The sequence below is a fragment of the Hyaena hyaena genome, unplaced genomic scaffold (genome assembly GCF_003009895.1).
Source record: "Hyaena hyaena isolate Hyena2069 unplaced genomic scaffold, ASM300989v1 scaffold_270, whole genome shotgun sequence".
Classification (NCBI taxonomy): domain Eukaryota; kingdom Metazoa; phylum Chordata; class Mammalia; order Carnivora; family Hyaenidae; genus Hyaena; species Hyaena hyaena.
In genome coordinates this window covers 1,070,276-1,092,850 of record NW_024080901.1, presented here as the reverse complement: position 1 = coordinate 1,092,850, position 22,575 = coordinate 1,070,276, and the positions used below count along the sequence as shown (strand labels likewise).

At 37.9% G+C, this 22,575-nt stretch overlaps 1 protein-coding gene and 1 long non-coding RNA gene across 7 annotated transcripts in view; one reads left to right on the top strand and one right to left on the bottom strand.

Moving 5' to 3' along the window:
* Window positions 1-18,778: 18,778 nt before the first annotated feature.
* On the bottom strand, window positions 18,779-20,408 carry LOC120240908. The gene is made up of 2 exons (XR_005530774.1): window positions 20,324-20,408; window positions 18,779-19,128 (listed from the first exon to the last, which is right to left on the bottom strand). It is a non-coding gene; the product is annotated as an uncharacterized LOC120240908 (long non-coding RNA).
* Window positions 20,409-22,262: 1,854 nt separating this feature from the next.
* SENP6 (SUMO specific peptidase 6) overlaps window positions 22,263-22,575 on the top strand; it is a 111,894-nt gene continuing 111,581 nt past the window's right edge. For 4 of the 6 annotated variants that reach the window (XM_039245781.1, XM_039245780.1, XM_039245783.1 and 1 more), the window contains exon 1: window positions 22,275-22,532. In XM_039245781.1, coding sequence (XP_039101712.1) covers window positions 22,481-22,532 — 52 coding nt within the window. In that variant the 5' untranslated portion in view covers window positions 22,275-22,480. Of the gene's footprint in view, window positions 22,533-22,575 lie in introns of all 6 variants that reach the window. The other 2 variants (XM_039245784.1, XM_039245782.1) reach the window with 2 other exon arrangements.

Here is a 22,575-nt window from a genome sequence, read left to right as displayed (position 1 = left end):
AACGTAGGGAATACACAGCTTCTTTCTTTCTTTTCCCCCCAACTGCTTCCACAAAGCTCTCAGGTACTACCTACTTAATTAACTTTGTATTTCCTCCTTTAGGAATGGAAAAGAAAGACCTGAAAAGAACCATTATTCTCAGGGCACTGCGTGCTTCTGGGAGCACGTGGCATGGTGATCTAGAAGCAGGAAGGAAACTAACAGAGACTGAAAACATTCTTTTAGGGTAGAGAGTGAGAGATTCCTAGGAATTTCAAAGCACTGAAAATAGGAGCAGACAACAAGGGATTTAGTAAGTTTCCCTGAGCTAAGAAATTGGACTCCTTTACACTTCTGAGAGAGACATGAATCAAGATTGGAATTTCCTTTGCTGCTATGCTTTAAATGTAACACCACTCCTACACTTAACCACATGAGATTCCTATTGCTTCATTATTGTTATAAACATACATTAAATTCTGAATTAGAAAAGCAATGTTAGTGATTTTTTTTATTAGAATGCATATCAAAAATAGAAAACAAAATTTAAAAGCAACACTAGGGGTGCCTGGGTGGCTCCATCGGTTAAGTGTCCAGCTCTTGATTAAGGCTCAGGTCATGATCTCATGGTTTGTGAGTTCAAGCCCCATGTCTGGCTCCACATTGACAGTGCAGAGCCTGCCTGGGATTCTCACTCTCTGCCCCTCTCTCCCTCATGTTCTCTCTCCAAAATAAATAAATAAACTTCAAGGAAAGAAAAACAACACAAGATTTTTACCTAGCAAAGGGAACTCTGTACACGGTAGATAAGAGTACAGTATTTGGAAAAGGTATGTTTGATAGTGAAGACAGGCCCTTTCATCTGGATCTACCAAAGCGTGGATGAAAAATCTCTCCAAATCAACTCCAAACAAACTCCCTTTACTCTGCTCTTATAATTATCACACAACATTGTGTGATTTCTTGGTTACTGGGGTCCCAGCAAATGGATGCTAGATAACAGACACAAGTAATCCAGCTGATGGAAACACTGATGTTTTAAAAAGTAATAAAGTGATCTTGTAGTATGCACATGTGGGTGTATGCACACACACACACACACACACACACACACACACACTGGCCTATTATGTTCTTCACTAGAGTAATCCAGTTATCTGAGAACTGTGATTACTAAAGTTCTAGAACTCAACAGAAGAGAGACCACCACATCCTAGTCTGCAGTAATTAGTTCATCAGAATTTAGTGCTAGTCAGTAAGGGCCAACATTGCTACAGAGGTATTAAAGCCAAGTAGCACAAAGGAACAAACCTCTGATGCTGTTATGATCATCAAGAAGTTATTGAATGTTGACTTTAAATTCATAGTTGTGGAATGTTAGTCAATAATAATAACAGATTCCATTCACATATTAGCAAATGGTAAGATGATTTCTTTGAAGAAATTTTGTATGTTTGATGAGGTGATCCCGACGTCTCCCAAGCAAAGCATATTCTCCATACACTGAAAGTTGATCATCCATTAGTGTAATTAGCCATAAATATTTAAGAACATAATCACATTAACATTGATCACATTAACCACATTAGTAATAAAAATAAAACCATAATTACTATTAATAATCCAAACAGCCTTGTGTCTAAAGAATATTTGTTGTTTGTTTTTTCATGTGTATGTGCATTCTGAATCGTCTTAGCCCATGACACATTTCAGCAGGGACTCAATCATATAAAGGCTTTAACTTCAAGCCATCTAACTTTGGTATTTCAAAATACCAAAAAGGCTTTGTTTTACTACTACAAGCATACCTCATTTATTGCCCTTCATGTTATTACACTTCACAGCTACTGCATTTTTTTACAAATTGAAGGTTTGTGGCAACCCCACATCAAGTAAGTCTATTGGCAACGTTCGTTCAACAGCATTTGTTCACTTCATGTCTCTGTGTCACATTTCAGTAATGCTCACAATATTTTGAACTTTGTCATCATTATTATATTTGTTATGGTGATCTGTGATCAGTGATCTTTGATGTTACTATTTTAATTGATGGCAAGCCACAAACTGCAACCATATAAGACAGTGAGCTTCATGGATAACTGTGTATATTCTGACTGCCCTACCAGCTAGCTATTCCTCATCTCTCTTCCGCTTCTTGGGCCTCCCTATTCCCTGAGACACATATTGAAATTAGGCCGATTAATAGCCCTACAATAGCCTCTAAATGTTCAAGTGAAAGGAAGAATCTCACATCTCTCACTTTAAATCAAAAGCTAGAAATGATTAAGCTTAGAGGGGAAGGCCTGTCAAAAACTAGGCTTGTGCCTATTAGCCAAATAGTAAATGCAAAGGAAAAATTCTCGAAGGAAATTAAAAGCACTATTCCAGTGAACAAATGAATGATAAGAAAGCAAAACAGCAATATGACTGCTTATTGACAATGCACCTGGCCACCCAAAAGCTCTAATGAAAAAGATTAGTGTTGTTTTCATGCCTAATATAACATCCGTTCTGCAGCCCATGGATCAAGGAGTCATTCCAACTCAAAAGTCTTATTATTTAAGAAATACATTTTTTTTAAATTTTTTTATTTATTTCTAGGAGAGAGAGAGAGCGCGAGCAGGAGAGGGTCAGAGAGAGAAGGAGCCACAGACTCCGAAACAGGCTCCAGGCTCTGAGCTGATAGCACAGAGCCCGACGCAGGGCCCGAACCCACGAACCGCGAGATCATGACCCAAGCGAAAGTCGGACGCTCAACCGACCAAGCCACCCAGGTGCCCCTTAAGAAATACATTTTTAAAAAATACTTATTTACTGTGAGAGAGAGGGAGAAACAGAGAATGAGGAGGGGAGGGACAGAGAGAGAGTGTGTGTGACACAGAACCCAAAGCAGGCTCCAGGCTCTGAGCTATCAGCACAGAGCCCGACGTGGGGCTTGAACCCACAAACTTTGAGCTCATGACCTGAGCTGAAGTTGGATGCTTAACCAACCGAGCCACACAGGCACCCCAAGAAAAACATTTCTTAAGACTTTACTACCATTGACAATAATTCCTCTGATGGATATGGGCAAAGTAAACTGCAAAACTTCCAAAAAGGATTCGCCATTCTAAATGTCATTAAGAACCATTGTGATACACTGAAAGAGGTCAAAATATCAACAGTAACAGGGTTTTGGAAGAAGTTGATTCCAATCCTAATGGATGACTTTGAGGGGTTAAAAACTTCAGTGGAGGAAGTAACTGTAGATGTGGTGGAAACAGCAAGAGAACTAGAATTAAATATGGAGCCTGAGGATGTGACTCAACTGCTGCAATCTCATGATCCAAATTCAAATGGATGAGGAGTTGCTTCATATAGATGAGCAAAGAAAGTAGATTCCTGAGATGGAGTTTTGTCCTGGTGAAGATGCTGTGAAGACTGTTGAAGTGACAACAAAGGATTTAGAATAGTATATAAACTTAGTTGATAAAGCAGCAGCTTGGTTTGAGATTGACTCTAATTCTGAAAGAAATTCTACTGTGAGTAAAATGTTATCAAACAGCATTGCATGCTACAGAGAAAGTGTCCATGAAAGGAAGTGTTAATCCATACGGCAGACTTTATTGTTGTCTTATTTTAAGAAATTGCCACAACGAACCCATCGTTCAAGAACCACCACCCTGATCATTCTGCAGCCATCAACATCAAGGCAAGATCCTCTACTAGGGAAAGATTGCAAGTAGCCCACTGAAAGCTCAGATGATGGTTAACATTTTTTAGCAATAAGGTATTTTTAATTAAGGTATGTATATATATTTTGAGACATGATGCTATTGCACATTTAATGGACTAAGTATATAGTATAAACATGACTTTTATATGTACTGGGCAACAAAAAATTTCATTTGACTTGCTTTATTGCAATGTTCACTTTACCATGGTGGTCTGGAACTAAACCACACTATCTCCAAGGTATGCTCATATGTCATCTCTAATAGTCTGATATGGATAGAGGAAAGTTTCATAAGGGATTCCAGCACTTTTGTGTATTTGAAGCTCATGAGTAGCACATGTTAAGTAAGAAGTATGGCTGATTAAAAAAAATTGAATTATACTAAATACAACATAAACATAAATACAAATATATATACAAGAAGGCAGGCAAACAGGGTAGTTAGTATTTGAAGTCAGAATAATATTGCATCATGTTCTAGGATTCCTCTGAGTTTGTTTCATGGACACGCCACATATTTAAAATAATTTTGTGGGGGCACCTTGGTAGATACGTGGTTGAGCATCCGACTTGATTTCAGCTCAGGTCATAAACCCCCAGGATCATGGGATTGAGCCCTATGTCGGGCTCCATGCTGAGTGTGGAGCCTGCTTGAGATTCTCTCTCTTTCTCTCTCTCTCTCTCTCTCTCTGTCTCTCTCTCTCTCTGCTCCTCTGCCCCACTTGTGCTGTCTCTCAGTCTCTGTCTAAATAAATAAGAAAATAAATAAATAAGTAAAAGTAGTTTGTGATTAGGATTTTATTTTAGTGACTAAAAGTTAAAATTATATTAAAAAGTTTAGAAATATCTGACAAATATGACTACCTACTGAGTTGTTTGGGCAGGCTGAGTAACAAAGGAAACATGATCTAAGTAGCTGCATATTAGGTATTATAATCTCATCTTTATTAACAGCAAGATTACTTAAAAATAAAGTGAGTATTTAGAGTCTACTGGTATCTTAATGCTAGAATCTTTGGCTCATCAATTCGGATGAAAAAACTACTTATTCAATATCTTCTATGTTCAAGATACATATATGTGATACATATAGAAGTCTTCACAAATATTTTATGTCCTTGAGGAATGTACTGTTTGATTCAAGATTGCAGCAATTTGATGTCAGTTTAGCATATCTCCTTTGTTTTTATGATACTTTCAGAATACAAGCTGGATTTTACCTTTTAAAGTTTATTTATTTGTTTTGAGAGAGAGAGAGAGGGATAGAGAGCAAGTGGGTTAAGGGCAGAGAGAGAGGGAGAGAGCATTCCAAACAGGCTCCACATTGTGAGTGCAGAGCCTGATGCGGGGCTTGAACTTACCCACCTGATCATGATTGGAGCCAAGATTAAGAATCAGATGGTTAACCAAATAAGCCACCCAGGCACCCCTAAAAGCTGGATTTTAAAATAAAATTGAATGTCTTCATTTTAGCATCTACTGTGTCAATAGTTGAGATTGTGACAATGAAAAAATATTAAAGGTAACTTCTTGGAAAGATTGTTCTACATATGATAAAACTGACATATGATTTTTTTATTAAAATAGAGGTACATTAAAACATTTTAGTATAGGGGCGCCTCTGTGGCTCAGTCGGTTAAGCATCCAACTTCAGCTCAGGTCATGATCTCCTGGTTCGTGGGTTCAAGCCCTACTTTGGGTTCTGTGCTGACTGCCAGCTCAGAACCTGGAGCCTGTTTCAGATTCTGTGTCTCACTCTCTCTCTGTCCCTCCCCTGCTCATGCTCTGTCTCTCTCTGTCTCAAAAATAAAATAAACTATAAAAATTTTTTTTAATATTTTATTTATTTCTAGGAGAGAGAGAGAGAGACAGCGTGAGCAGGGGAGGGTCAGAGAGAGAGGGAGTCACAGACTGAAACAGGCTCCAGGCTCTGAGCTGGCAGTCAGCACAGAGCCCGACACGGGGCTCGAACCCACGAACCGCGAGATCATGACCTAAGCGAAAGTCGGACGCTTAACCGACTAAGCCACCCAGGCGCCCCTAAAAAAATTTTTTTTAATATAGACACAAATCGTTGGAATACAGCAAAAGCAGTTCTAAGAGGGAAACTTATAGCTATATAGGCTTATTTTAAAAAAATAAGAAAAACCTTAAATAAACAATCTAACTTTACACCTAAAGAAGCTAGGAAAAGAAGAACAAACAAAGCCTAAAGTTGGTGGAAGGAGGGAAATAATAAAGCCCAGAGCAGAAATAAATGAAATAGAGAGTAAAAAACAATAGAAAAGATCAATGAGGAGCACCTGTCTGGCTCAATTGGTAGGGCATATGCCTCTTGATCTCAGAGCCATGAGTTCAAACCCACATTGGGCATGGAGTGTACTTTAAAAAATGAAATAAAATAAAATAAAGATCAATGAAATCAAGAGCTGGTTCTTTGAAAAGATAAACAAAATTGGCAAACTTTTCGCAATACTCATCAAGAAAAAAAAGAGGGAACAAATAAATAAAAGCAGAAGTGAACAAAGAGAAGTAACAACTGACCACAGAAACACAAAGGTAAGACTACCATGAAAAATTATATGCTAACAAATTGGACAACTTAGAAGAAACTGATAAATTCCTAGAGATATACAATCTTCCAAGACTGAATCAGTAAAATGAAAACATCTGAGCAGACCAATTACTAGTAATGAAATTGAATCAGGAACCAAAAAACTCCCAAGAAACAAGAGTCTAGGGCCAGATGAATTCTACCAAATATTTAAAGAAAAGTTGGAGCGCCTGGGTGGCTCAGTTGGTTAAAAGTCCAACTTGGGCTCAGGTCATAATCTCACAATTTGTGAGTTCAAGCCCTGTGTCAGGCTCTGTGCTGACAGCTCAGAGCCTAGAGCCTGCTTCAAATTCTGTGTCTCCCTCTCTCTGCCTCTCCCGTGTTCACACACTCTCTTTCTCTCTCTCTCAAAAATAAATAAATGTTGAAAAAAGTTAATTCTACTCTCTTCAAACTATTCCAAAATAGAGAGGGAAAGCTTCTAAATACAGTCTAAAAGGCCAGCATTATCCTGATACCAAAACCAGACAAAAGCACTACAGAAAAACAAAACTACAGGCCAATATCTCTGGTGAACATAGATGCAAAAATCTCCAACATAATATTAGGAAATCTCATTCAATAATGCATTCATTACAAGAATTATTCAGCATGATTAAGTGGGATTTTATGCAAGAATGGCTCAATATTCACAAATCATTGTGATACATCACATCAACAAAGTAAAAATATAAAATGATATGAAAATATGATTATCTCAGTAGATGTAGAATAAACATTTGACAAAATTTAACATCCATTTGTGATAAAAACGCTCAAAAAAATGAATATAGAGGATAAAAAATTTCAACATAATAAGCAGATATATGACAAACTGATAGCTAACACCTGACTCACTGGTGAAAAACTGAGAGCTTTCCCTGTAAGATCAGAAATAAAACAAAGATGTCCACTCTCACCATCAATATTCAACATCGTACTTGAAGTCCTGGCCACAGCAATCAGACAACAAAAAGAAATGAAAGGCATCCAGCTGGAAAGGAAGAAGTTAAACTGTCACTATTTGTAGATAAGTTTCCATGAAAAAAACTCTAAGAATAAACAAATTCAGTAAAGTTTCAGAGTACAAAATTAATATGCAGAAATTGTGTTTCTATACACTAATAATGAAGTAGCAGAAAGAGAAATTAAGAAAACAATTCTATTTACAATGGCACCAAAAAGAATAAAAGAGAGGAATAAACTTAACTAAGGAGATGAAAGACCTGTATTGTGAAAAGTATAAAACACTACTGAAAGAAACTGAAGACCACACAAGGTACCTCATACATAAATGTTGAATCGTTATGTTGTACACCTGAAATTCATACAGTATTACATGTCAACTACACTTCAATTATAAAAATCCATGGAAGTTAAATCATATGGTATTTGTCTTTCTCTGTCTATTTCACTTAGCATAATGCATTCTAGGTCTATTCATGTTGTTGGGAATGACAAGATCTCATTTTTTTTATGGCTGAGTAATATTTCATTTTATATATATATATCACATTCTGTATCCATTCTTCTAACAATGGACACTTACATTGCTTTTTATCTTGACTATTATAAATAGTGCTACAATGAACCTAGAGGTGCAGATATCTTTTCAAGTTAGTGTTTTCATATTCTTTGGATAAATACCCAGAGTGGAATTGCTGGATCATATGGTATTTCCATTATTGATGTTTTGAGGAACCTCCATACTGTTTTCCACAGTGGCCATGCCATTTTACATTCCTGCCAACAGTGCACTAGTGTTCCTCTGTCTCCACATCCTTGACGTACTTTTTATTTCTTGTCTTTTTGATGACAACCTTACTAATAAGATTGAGGTGACATCTCATTATGGTATTGATTTGCATTTTCCTATTGGTTAGTGATGTTGAACATATTTTCATGTATCTGTTAGCCATCTGTATTTTTTTGTTTGTTTGTTTTTGGGTTTTTCTGAGAAATGTTTATTCAGATCTGCCCATTTTTTCATTGGATTGTTTGGGTTGTTTTGATTGAGCTTGGGAGTTCTTTATGTATTTTGGATATATAACCCTTATCAGCTATATCTTTTGCAAATACCTTCTCCCATTCAGCAAATAGCCTTTTTGTTTTGTTGATGGTTTTCTTCACTGTTCAAAAGCCTTTTAGTTTGATTGGTCCCATTTTCTTATTTTTGCTTTTGTTTGCCTTGCCTAGGAGGCAGATCAAAAAAATATATATTGTTAAGGCCAAAGTCCAAGCTCTTATTGCCTGTTTTCTTCATTTTTTTATGGTTTCTGGTCTGATATTTAAATCTTTAATGTATTTTGAGTTCATTTTTGTATATGGTATAAAAAAGTGGTCTAGTTTCTTCAGCACCATTTATTGAAGGACTATCTTTACCCCATTATATATTCTTGCTTCCTTTGTTGTAGATTAAATCACTATGTAAGTGTGAGCTTATTTTTGGACTCTCTATTCTATTCCATTGATCTATGTGTCTATTTTTGTGCCAGTACCATATTGTTTTGATTACTACCACTTCATAGTATATCTTGAAATCTGGGATTGTGATACCTCCAGCTTTGTTTGTCTTTCTCAAGACTTTGGGTATCTTGGGTCTTTTGTGGTTCCCCACAACTTTTAGGGAAAGTTGTGAAAAATGTTCTTGATATTATAAGATGGACTATATTAAATCTGTAGATTGCCTTGGTAGAATGGACATTTTAAAACATTAATTCTTCCAATCCATGATCAAGGTATATCTTTCTACTTATTTGTGTCATCTTCCATTTTTTTTTATCAACATCTTACAGTTTTCAGTGTATAGGTCTTTCACCTCTGTGATTAAATTTATTCTTTGGTGCTTTATTCTTTTTGGGATTGTTTTCTCAATTTCTATTTCTGATAGTTCCTTATTAGTACATAGAAATGCAACCGATTTCTGTATATTAATTTTGTACCTGCAACTTTACTGGATTCATTTATTAGTTCTTACAGCTTTTTTGTGGAGTCCTTAGGGTTTTCCATATATAGTATCATGTCATCTACAAATAGTGACAGTTTAACTTTGTCCTTACTAATTTGGATGCCTTTCATTTCTTTTTGTTGTCTGATTGCTGTGGCTCAGACTTCCAGCACTATATTGAATATTAGTGGTGAGAATGGACATCTTTGTCTTGTTCCTGATCTTAGAGGAAAAGCTTTGTTTTTCACCAGTTAGTATGATGTTAGCAATTGGTTTGTCATACATGGCCTTGATTATGTTGAGGTATGGTCCCTCTTTACCCACTTTGTTGAAAGTTTTACCATAAATGGATGTTGAATATTATCAAGTGCTTTTTCTACATCTGCTGTGGTGATCATATGATTTTTATCCTTCTGTTTGTTAATTTGGTTTATCACCTTAATTGATTTGCAGTTATTGAACTATTCTTGGTTTCCTGGGATAAATCCCATTTGATCATGGTATACAAAGGGCATCAATTTATAAGGAGGTGAGAACTATAGAAGTGTTGGTGAACTTTTCAAGTGACTATAAACCAATTTATAGTTATTTTTTATTTCTAATGTTTTATTTATTTCTGAGAGAGAGCGCAAGGGAGGGTCAGAGAGTGAGACACAGAATCTGAAACAGGCTCTAGGCTCTGAGCTACCTGTCAGCACAGAGCCCAACCCAGGGCTTGAACCCACAAAGCATGAGATCATGACCTGAGCTGAAGTCGGATGCTTAACCAACTGAGCCACCCAGGTGCCCCCATAGTTATTTTTTTAAAAAAAAGACATGTATACATAAGATACAAAAATCAAAAAAGTAGGAAATAATGAAACCTAAATCTTCCTTCCACCTTAATTTTCTTCTTAGAAGAAAAGGACTCCTACTAGTTTCTTAGGGCTAAAACAATTTTCTTTTATATGAGTTATCTTCTTCAAAACTGTTTATTCTTTATACCTCCATTTCAATTGTCTCCTGCTTTAATCCATATACTTATTCTACATGTTATAGTCATAAAGAGGGCTATGATCCTTCACAGTCTGAAAGAGGCTAATACAAGAAACATGAAACTTCTAAAGTTAGCCAATGTATCAAGATGATGTTAATCATCTTTGGATATTTCTCTTCAGTATGAAAGAAAACCCCTTATTTATCAATGTGCACTTTCAGACTAGATTGATTTATCTTAGGCAATCACCATGCCAGTGTGAGTGAGATGAGTCTGACTGAAATCAAGCACACCTTGGAGCTGGGGGTAAACCCCAAAACCAGGGTGGCTAAATGTTGGGATAAGGTGAAAATAGACCTAGGGTCTAGGACACCTAAAGTCAACTTGTGACACTGACACAAATTTGAAGAAGATACAGTTTATTTGATTCATAATTTAGAAATTAAAAAAAATACATGACTTGCTTAAGATTGTGAAGATATTTATCTATAAATATTAGGCAATGTTCTATGGATTTAATAGAAAATTATTTGTCATAAAATTATTTCATACTTTAATCTAGTGTTTTAAAATCTTTCATTAGGGGTGCCTGGGCAGCTCAGTTGGTTAAGCGTCTGACTTCGGCTCAGGTCACGATCTCGCAGTTTGTGGGTTCAAGCCCCACGTTGGGCTCTGTGCTGACAGCTAGCTCAGAGCCTGGAGGCTGCTTCAGATTCTGTGTCTCCCTCTCTCTTTGACCCTCCCCTGCTCACACTGTCTCTCTCTCAGAAATAAAACATTAAAAAGAAAAAAATTTTTAAAAATACAATCTTTCATTAGGATAAAGAGATCTTTTGGTAATATAACAAGTATTCAGAAGAACACTAGTTTCTGTGTGTGGCCACAAAGCCGCTTAGGTTGGAAGGCTGCTGAGACCAATAACTTAGACTTGACTAATGTTTATATCATTTTATTTTACTATTAAACTAGCAAAAAGAAATGCAAACCTTAAACAAGATATAATGGTACAAATGAGTGGTAGGGGTTTCCTGATGCTTCTCTTTTCTCACAGTTATGTCCCAGTTCTGCCACTGGGGAGAGGCCAAGTCCATGTTCAAGGGCTGATCCTATTACCACAAGAGAAGAAAATTTTTGCATCACAGTACACCATTGGGCCTTACTAAAATTTCAGTCCAGTAGGCTTGGCTACAAGGCACCAAACATATAATATAGCCAGACTCAAAAGATAAAAGTACATAAATTAGGGGCGCCTGGGTGGTTCATTCGGTTAAGCGTCCGACTTCAGCTCAGATCATGATCTCACAGTTCGTGGGTTCGAACCCCGCATCAGGTTCTGTGCTGGAAGCTCAGAGCCTGGAGCCTGTTTCAGATTCTATGTCTCCCTCTCTCTCTGCCCTCCCCCGCTCATGCTCTGTCTTTCTTTCTCAAAAGTAAATAAAAACTATAAAAAATTTTTAAGTAAAAAAGTACATAAATTATAAGATTCTTTAGCAAATATTTATTGACTATCTACTAAATGTTTAACACCATGCCAGATGCTGGAAAGTGACAAATTTATTTTTTTTTTATCTAAAATTTACATTTGGTTTGATTTCTCTGCCAAAGGTATACATATATACCCATTTTGAGGAAAGGTAGAGATTTCTATGATGTTTTATTTAAATGGGTCGACTATCTCAATAACATTAGAGAATTTGTTTAATCCAGTAGGCTAGGATTCTTTTTCTCCCATGATGGTACTATTGCAGAAGAGTTTACATTATCAGAGCAATTAAAAAAAGCATTCGTAGGAATATTTGCCCACATATTCCTAGTTGATTTATAGACCCTCATATTCCAGACAGTTTCTAAATCCATATTAAATGCAGCCTAATTTATATACATGACTTAAAACAAGTAGATCAGGTACTTAAAATTGTTTTCAAGTAGGGTAATTTAGTCATCACAGTAGGTAATAAAGAAATCGCATCAACTTCCTATTCCCCTATCCTTTCATGCCAGGCCTCAGGGTAGACTCTCTCCCAGTCCAAATAGTCTCCCTTCAGGTTAGATACAACTGGCTGCCTAGAACCATGGCTTGTCTGTAAGTCATGCACAAAGTCTCCTCTGGGGAAGGGGACTAGAGAAGCAAGGTATGGTCTCAGCACTAGTGTTTACAGCTTTAGTTTAGATTTTACATAATGCTCCCTAGCCTGTTCCTGTCTATCAGAAATGGGACCTGACTGGGGCGCCTGGGTGGCTCAGCTGGTTAAGCTTCTGACTTCGGCTCAGGTCATGATCTCATAGTCCCTGGGTTCGAGCCCCGTGTAGGGCTCTGTGTTGATAGTTCAGAGCCTGGAGCCTGCTTCAGATTCTGTGTCTCCCTCCCTCCCTGTCCCTCCCTACTCGCTCTCTGTCTCTGTCTCTCAAAATAAAAAATAAAAAAAAAAAAAAGAAATGGGACCTGACCTACACTGTCCAGTTTGTTACATAAGAGACAAGGACTTTGCACAGTGAAGACCCATTCATAGAACCAAATACCTAAGTGGTTTATCTTGCTTAGGATTACAAAGTTCAGTAATAATGTAGAAAATAAAATATTTTCATGGGCATGAAATGCTGAACAATACAAAATGTTTTCTAATTCACTATATAATACATTCCAATTCAAAACATTACTAAATTATGACTTTTTCCCAAGAGGAAATAATCATAAGCATTCTCTAAGTAATTCCTCATTAAAAGCCTGACATCTCTGGGGCACCTATGTGGCTCAGTCAGTTAAGCCCAACTCTTGATTTCAGCTCAGGTCACGATCTCACGGTTCATGAGATCGACCCCTGCTTTGGGCTCCATGTTTAGCGTGGAGCCTGCTTAAGACTCTCTTAGTCTCTCTCTCTCTCTCTCTCCTACTCCTGCCCTCTCAAAATAAATAAACAAACTTTAAAGTCCTGATATCTCTTTCCATCTCCCCAAATGATAATGATTTCATAAGAACCTAGATCTCCAATTTATCACATTATAGATAACTGCTGGTATGTATTCTTAATAATATTATAATGTTTGCCCTTCTAATACATTGACAGTAAGGTTGCAGTACATGCCTGTATTATAGGTTTAATGTAGTCACTGTGTAAACTATACCTTTAATAAACCAAGCTTTGCAATATTATGTTTTCACGTGTATATAACACAATATTAAGACAAATCTAAATTTTCCATAATTATTTTCTAGGTAAAGATTTCACATGATTTAATTCAGGAAAGCTATTGATTTAGAGCCATATGAAAGTATCAACATCTAACCAATTATTTTTAAATTTATTTTGAGAGAGAGAGGGAAACAGAATGCACAAGGGGAGGAGGGGCAGAGAGAGGGAGAATTTGAAGCAGGCCCTGCACAGCCTGATATGGGGCTCGAATTCACAAACCGTGAGATCATGACCTGAGCCCGGAGGCCCAAACAAGTGAGCCACCCAGGTTCCCTAATATCTGACCATTTTTAACTTAAAAAACCAGCAACTTCATTTGATTCCACTGAATTCCATGGTGGCTTCAAGACTAATGTATACAACCCAAATACTAGAAATAGAAAATAAAAGAATCAACTGCAATTATCTGGAACTGTCATAATTGAAACATAAATTAGTTTTCCCAGTTTCAAGATTATTGAATTTGTGTGGTTTTCATGACTAAAAATTTAAACACTTTAAGGATGGGAAAAGGCCTGACAGATGAGGATAAATATAAACTGGGAAAGTCCACAATGACCATATTTTTGTTTCAAGAAAAGACATTTTTAAAAAAGAAAATGGTAAGATAATACTGTTGAACTTTTTTAATGTTTATTTATTTTTGAGAGGTAGAGAGCGCAAGTCAGGGAGGAGTAGAGAGAGAGGGAGACAGAGGATTTGGAGTGGGCTCTGTACTGTCAGATGCAGGACTCGAACTCAAGAACCATGAGATCATGACCTGCTGAGGTCGGAGTCTTTAACCAACTGAGTCACCCAGGTGCCCCAATGCTGTTAAACTTTGAAGGCTCAAGAAAGATCTAAAAAAACATAGCTTTATTTATTAGCTTGAAATTATTTGAAAATACTGAAAAAAACTTAAGAAAGTAAGTTACCTATAATCCAAAATCTATAAAATTCCATAACAAAGATAAAGTCCTCCGTGTCAGCCCTCTAACCCCTTTCCTCTGAAATAGCCTATGCTACACAGATTACTGTATATATTCATAAATTTATTTTTATGAAAATGAACTATAATTTTTAAAAAATTAATCATGGCTACTTTCCTGATCAGTACAAACATCTAATTCACTGGTTTAAATAGCTGCAAAGCATTTCATTAAATGAATGCTCCATGATGTATTTGATCATTTCTTTATCTTTCTATTTTTCTGTACTTACTATGTCTGTGTGATTGGTGAAAACCACTATGCCCCTTTACACTAGGGTGGTGGGGCAAATGTATGTAAACTTTGAGGTCATCAAAGCATCTTCTTAAAAAATATAACTAAGAAAATAGCCTACATTTGTTTTAGACTATGTTCTTGAATAAGAATCAAAGAAAGAAAAGCAGTAAGAAACACACACACACACGTAGATGGAGAAAGATAAAGTGATTAGGTCATGTGTTTATGTTTATAATGAGAGAATACTAAGAAAATGAATGAGGAAGCTAGTTATAAAATGAAATTTTGAACCTCATAAGGTGAAGGTGTTTAAAGTTCAAAACTCTGAGTGTAAGCTAACTCTTACTTTTTTGGTGCTTCAGGGATTTAAGTTTGAGTTGTTCAGAGATGAAGCAGTTTAAATTGCAAAGTGAAGTTAATGAAAAATGAAAACTCCCAAACAGCTTTAGTTGGAAGTTAGCATTACAGCATAGCACTTTCAGAAAATTATGTTGGAAGCCATTACTTTATTTCTTTTGCTGTTATTAACTGGAGATAGAACTGAGGAATAAAGAGCCAGAAAGAAGGCCATCAGCAGTCTTTAACAGGGCAAATACAACAGTGAAGGTCTAGATAAATATATTTCTCTACCATTTTTATGTATTATTTCTTGTTTAAAATTTTGCTTCTAGGCCAATGATTATACTTTACCATTGGGATCACTACCATATGATAATGAATATAGGGGAGCATGAACTTTAGAGTCTAGACGGATGTGGGCTCAAGTTCCAGCTTTAGACTTTTCTAGCTGAATCATCTTGGAAAAGTTTTCAAACTTTTGGGTCTCAGTTTCCACTTCTAAAACAAAAACAACAATAGATGTTTTTGTTACTATGTGTCAATAAATGTTGATTAGGAGATGTAGATAATATACCTAGCAAATCATATTGAGAGCACTGCCTTTGTGTAAATGAAACATTTAGATACATTATTCTAAGCACTGGTTCCTAAACTGGTTGTCAGATCAGCACATCCCCTTGCCTTTGAGCTTATTAGAAATGCAAATTTATGGGCCCCACTCAGACCTACTGAATTAGATGGTCTGAGACGGGGCTCAGGAAAATGTTTTACAAGTTCTCCAGTTGATTCTTATGCATGTTAAAGTTTAAGAACAACTGCCTCAGAGTTCAGCTAGATATAATTTTCATGTGATAATTTCCAGTAATGAACATGAAAGGATCCAGCAGTCATCTACACAGCTGACATCCATTATGCACAGGAAGCACAGTGTCTGTGGCCTACGATACTTGGCTTATGAAAAGATGTTTTAATGTTATTTCTTTTAAAATCAGAAGAAAAAAATTAACATGATGATAACAAATGTATGACAATCCAGTCTGGATTGTCTCTTTAGACCAAAGCAGTTTTGGAAAAAAAAGCTAACCTTAAACATTTTTATTAAAAATATAGTTTCAGGGAGCCTAAATGGCTCAGTTGGTGGAGAGTGTGACTCTTCATTTCTGCTCAGGTTATGATCTCACAATTCATGGGTTCGAGACCCACATGGGGCTCTGTGCTATCAGCTTGGAATTCTCTCCCTCTCTCTCAGCCCCTCCCCCAAAATATATAAATGAACTTAAAAATTTTTTTAAAATACAGCTTCATATATGGTACTGTAAGTCTAGTTAAAAATGTTTTAATGTGCTTCTTGTGGAAGGGACCCATGAAAATAAAAGTGTCAAGGATGTAGGAAAGTCACTTGAGAACTTCACTGTTTATTCATAAATGTTGATACTAAAGGTATCTGGTAGGAACCATTACAAGAAATTTGTTATTCTAAGGATATATTTATTGACATTAAAAAATATTAGTTTCAGCTTCACTTAATCACTGAACTACCTGCTGAAGTTCTAGAAAAAATCTACTACATGGAAGAGGGACAGAAAGCATGGGCTAAAAGAGTTGAAAATAATAAAGGAGCATGAAGCATGGTAGGATTAAACAATAGCAAAAATAAGATAATAAACAAGTTGAAAGTGAAGTGGAATATTATATTGTAGAAATTATGTTAAAAACAGAAACTTACATCCTTATAACAGAAATTTATATATTACTTTCATTTCATTATATTCATTTATCTGACATAAATGCACTTAGCCCTTCAAAAACTATCAACTAGAAATAATTTGCAGAATCTGCTATGGTCTTCTGAAACTTGTATTTAGTCAAGGACTAACTATATGCCATGCTTTTTTTTTTTTTTAATGTTTATTTCTGAAAGAGAGAGAGAGAGAATGAGCAAATGAGGGACAGAGAGAAAAGGTGACAGAGGATCCAAAATGGCTCTGCACTGACAGCAAAGAGCCTGACCTGGGCTCAAACTCATGAACCATGAGATCATGACTTGAGCAAAGTTGTAGGCTTAACCGACTGAGCTACTCAGGCACCCCTATGTTGTACTTTTTAGGTTTAAAGGAACAAGATTGATAATTGCATTTTCAAAGAAATGTATGTATTAAAACTGGATTATTTTTTAATAATTATTAAGCTCTACCATCATAAACTATGAATCAGTTTATTCAAATACAGTTGACTCTTGAACAAATCAGGGGTCCTTGATTCTAAGGAACCAATCCCCCACACAATCAAAAATCTGCATATAACTAAAACTTACCTGTTGACCAAAGTCTTGCTGATAACACAATTAACACATATTTTGTATATGTTTTACATACTATATTCTTTTTTTTTTAAATGTTTTATTTATTTCTAGGAGAGAGAGAGAGACAGCGTGAGCAGGGGAGGGTCAGAGAGAGAGGGAGTCACAGACCGAAACAGGCTCCAGGCTCTGAGCTGGCAGCCAGCACAGAGCCCGATGCGGGGCCTGAATCCACGAACCGCGAGATCATGACCTAAGCGAAAGTCGGATGCTTAACCGACTAAGCCACCCAGGCGCCCCTTACATACTATATTCTTACAATAAAATAAGCCAGAGAAAAGGAAATGCTATTTAATATCATAAGGAAGAGAAAATACATTTATAGTTCTGTGTACTGAAAGAATTCCATGTATAAGTGGAACCATGCAATTCAAACCCATGTCCATGTTGGTCAAGGGTCAACTATAGTTTATATGAAGAATTTTAAATTTGGCTAAAATAGAGGAAATAACAGCTGTGATACAGAAGAAGATTTTGTAGCCAAATACAAAGAGGAAGCTTTGTTATTATGTATCTATTACCAACTCAAGTCTTCCTTCTGTCAGTTACTGGCCTCCTCAAAAGAGCTCAAGTTCTTTCAGCATTGTAATCTTCAAACCCAGGCCCTAGGTTCATATGTGGGTTGCTGATCCTTTTTAGGGCATTTATCATAGCTTTCTACCACAATGTTACTTTGGACAAAGACATTTTCTGGACTTCTGAGAAGACTGAATTAGATGGTTACTAAGGAATCAAGGTTCTAGAATTCTACAATTCTGAATTTTCCTTGACAAAGATTATTTTAAATGTGTTGTTTTATTCAGCAGATATGTATTAACCTACTGATGCAAGTCTCTATTTAGACAAAAAATCCATTGCAGATGGAGGATAAAACATGTTCAAAGGCTTTAAAGTAGAAAAGAAGATGAAGCATTTGTGGAACTGAAAGAAGTACAAAATGGTTGGAGCTTAACCGAGAAGGTGAAAATGCTGTTAAGTTGAGGCTCAGTGAAGTAGGTAGGGAGGGCCCAGTAGATGGATTAAAGATTTAGGAGTTTATCCTAAGAGCAATAGGAAACCTTTGAGTGGTTTGATCTGATTTTTTATTTTTTAAGATCATTATAGCTTTTGTGTGACAAATGGATTAGAGGAGGGACCATGGAATGGTCTGTTTCAAGCTGTTATTACAGTAGTATGGCTGAGAGGTGATCCTGGCTAAGACTAAGGTAGACTAATTGGAATTGGAAAAAATGTGAATAGATTCAAGATATATTCAAGGACATGTGGTGCATGGGTGGCTCAGTTGGTTAAGCATCTGGCTCTTGGTTTTGGCTCAGGTCATGATCTCATGGTTTTGTGGTTCAGTCCTGCACTGGGCTCCACGCTGGCAGTGCTGAGCCTGCTTGGGATTCTCTCTCTCTCCCTCTCTCTAACCCTTCCCCACTTGTACTGTCTCTTTCAAAATAAATAAACTTAAAAAAAAGCTCAAGATATATTCAATGATGTAAATTTAATTAAAAAAGCAAGTCTAGAGTGATTCCTAGGTTTCTAGTTTGTGAAACTGGTGGATGGCAATACTATGTATTAAGCAAAGGAATCTCAGCAGAAGAGAAGCTTTGGGGAGGGTCTCATTCTCTTGGATCCTCCAAAAGATCCTGCAGTCAGTCTCCACCCTGTTTCCTCTGAATTCTGTTTGCGTAGGATGATTGGGAAGCCTTGCAGATGTCGGTCCTTTGGTCAACTGGCCATTGTGGATGGAGATGGGATGTTTGCATTACTGAGTTCAGAAGACCAGGTCCAGGGTTTAAACTTGGTACTGAATGACCAGACCAAGTGAGTAAAAGGCTATTAGAGAAGAGAGGGCATTAGAATTAGAATCAGAATTTTGGGTGGCAGGTCTCTGCTTCGTTTTTCCTTTTTTCCAAATTTTCTTTAATGGAATAATTAGAAAAACAAAGTAACTTATTTTATCTATTGTAATTATACATACATTCAAACTTTAGTCTAATTTTTCTCTATTATATTTATCTTCTATGCCATAATTACACTGTATTAAATATGACAAGTTAGCAAATCCAATAGAATTTGGTAAATTTAAGCAGTAAAAACAGGCTAGACTTGTAATAAAAACTGACTAAATAACTCAGATAATTGGATTTATAATTCTAACATTTTGTCTTTCTAACATTTAAAAGCATTCTCAGTAACATCCCTGGGTGTCATTCAAAATGTACACATAAAAAAAGGGCTACATTTGTAAATATATTAAATATATACTTACACATATACTAAATATATCTATATTTCCGAGGACATGTCCTCAATCTGAACTTTTCTAGGCCAGAATACCTAAAGGGTCACATGATTCTATAAGTTTTTTAATTGAAAATGTTCACAGGGGAGGATTAGGAGGAACTTGACGGAGGAACAAGGGGGAGAAGAAGGGGGGAAATGGTGGGGGAAAGGGAGAGAGGCAAACCATGAGAGACTCTTGAATGCTGACAAAAAAACTGAGGACTGATGGATGTTGGTGGGAGGGGGGAGATGGGCATGGAGGAGGGCACTTGTGGGGATGAGCACTGGGTGTTATGTGGAAACTAATTTGACAATAAACTATTTAAAAAATAATAATAATAGAAAAAAAAGAAAATGTTCACAGGAAGAGTAGTGATTTCTGCAAATATCTTTAATCTTATACTTTAATATGGAAACTGATCATTTCACTAATAATTGCAGACTCATGGAATTAAGCTGAAAGGAAAGGAATTTAGAGATTGTTTAATCTAGTGGTTTTCATAATGTGGTCCCCTATTTGGCAGCAATGCTGTAACACCTTGGGAACTTATTAAAAATGCAAATTTTCAGGTGCACTCCATACCCACCGAATCAGAAACTCTAGGGGTGGGGTAGAACAATCTGTTTTAACAAGCCTTTCCAAGTGATTTTGATGCCACATTTTAAATGTTGGAATTATATGTTCCCATAGAGAATAGCTAAAATTCATAACACAAAACAATGAACTATGTCTTAAAGATCCTACCTCAGACTGCTCAAAAGATGTCTTTTATGTAACTCCACCTTGTTTTCCACTGATGTATATTATTAGTGTTCTGCGGCTGCTGCAACAAAGTACCATTAATTTAGCAACTTTACAAAAATTTATTATCTTAAGTTTTGTAAGGTCAGAGGTCTGACATTTTGTTTCACTGAGTTAAAATCAAGTGTTCATTTTGCTTTCTGGAAGCTGTAACAGAGAATCCGTGTCCTTGCTTTTTCTGGCTTCCAGAGGCCACCCACATTCCTTGACTTCCTGCACCTTTTTTCATTTTCAAAGCCAGTATGCATCATTTTTAAATCAGAGATTATCTTCTAAAACTGCATTTTGGAGTCTGTACAAATGAGTCCAGTCACCCACATCTACCTGTTATTTACACACCTCAGTATTATACTGTCACTGGCACACGCTCTTTATGTCATAGAGCATCTCAACTGGATCATTGAAAATCCTCAAGCAACAAAAACAACAAATAAGTAATATTCATTATATTTACTTTTACTAAATCAGGAAAGATTATTCATGTTAGGATAAGATTTTAAAAGAAGTTTTAAAGGAAAAGATTTTCTGCCTATGCCTTGGCTAACAGGACAATTAAACTAATTAGAGCAGTTCATTCCTCAAAGATTGCACTTTAATCATACCTTTTCTGCATCATTTTAGTGGCTGTTGAATTTTCAACGATACATAGCAGAAATTTTCGTTTTTTAGAGGAATAGTGAGGGAGTTAAGAAAAATGTTCGCTTAGAAGACTACACACCTAAAAATTGAGTTTTGGTGGTGGAGCTATGTATAACTTCTTTCCTTTCCTGTATTCCAGACTTTCATTAATAAATGTCTTACTTCTAGAATTTTAAAAAGCCAAAGAAAAAGTAAAAATAAATTAAACATGGTGTACTAATCTACAATTAATTATAATGCCTGGCTTGTAAGGCAGTGTATGGTTTTTGAAGTCTCAGGCCCATAGGACAGGATTTTTTTTTTACATTGTCATCCAAAATGTACTGTAGAATCTTCATTGATAAATTATTTTGAAAGCTTCTTCTGAAATGAAGACCACAAATCATTTTGTAAACATGTGATTGCACTACTTCACTCTACCTTCCCTCTTCATTTGGCTATGGTTTAAATTCTAAGGCCTCGTCAAAGGAAAGAACTTTTAACATTTTTTTTTCTAGGCAACTGGCGCCACAGAACCCAAACTCATCACCAGCCTGGCTTAGAGGCGCTCACACACCAGGTCTGCCATGGGGCGCTCGGCGGTGGAGATTCTGGACGAAACGTGTCCCGGCCGAGTCGGCGCCGCGCAGGGCCGGCTCTCCCGAGAGCCACGGCGTCGGCAGCCTCGAGTCGGTGCTCCGTGCGGCGCCGCAGACCGCTCTGCCCGCGAGCCGAGCCCGGGCTCTTGAGGGGGAGCGGCGCTGGGGGCGGCGGCGTCGGGGTGGGGGCGGGAGCCAGGCGGCCGCTCCAGCGCCCGTGGGGGAGGAGCGGCAGCGGCGGCGGCTGGAGCTGCTGTGGCGACGGACGCGAGGCGGTGGCAGAGGAGACCCACCCCTGTCCACATGGACAGTCGCAAAGGCCTCCGCTGATGCATTCACGCCTGGGCGGGGTGGGCGGACGGCCGTAGCGGCGGCGGCGGCTGCAGAGGGAGCGAAAGGCCTGGGGGCGCCTGACGGTCGCGGAGACCTCGCCGCCCCGGCGCGGCGGCTGCGGCCATTTTACGGCCCGGGACGAAGGGAGGTGTGTGTGTGCGCTCGCCTTCAACCTCTCTTCCTGGGGCCCGCGGCTGGAGAAAGCGTCTCAGGCGGCCTGGGTAGGCGGTGGATGGGGAGTCGTGGGCCGAGAGGAACCGGGCCCGGGAAGCGCCGTCGCCGCCGCCGCCGCTCGCGTTCCCCCAACGGGGCCTGAGGAGAAGTCCAGGCCGCGGGCCTTGCCACCCGCCAGCCCGCGGATAGGCCCGGGAGCGCCTGGCCTGCTTTTGTGTAGGCCCATCTGGCCGTGGGAGCGCCGCCCCCTTGACGGCCGAGTTCCAGGCCCGCAACCCTGCGGCGGCTACCCTCCTGCGGCGCGGCCCCTCATCCCGGCGAGCGCGGCGGTGGTGTGGGCCATGGATTAAGAAGGAGGCGGCGTGGGAGGAGGAAGATGGCGGCTGGCAAGAGCGGCGGCAGCGCAGGGGAGATTACTTTTCTGGAAGGTACACCTATTTCTGCCCTTGCAGGGGGTGGGGTGGGGAAATG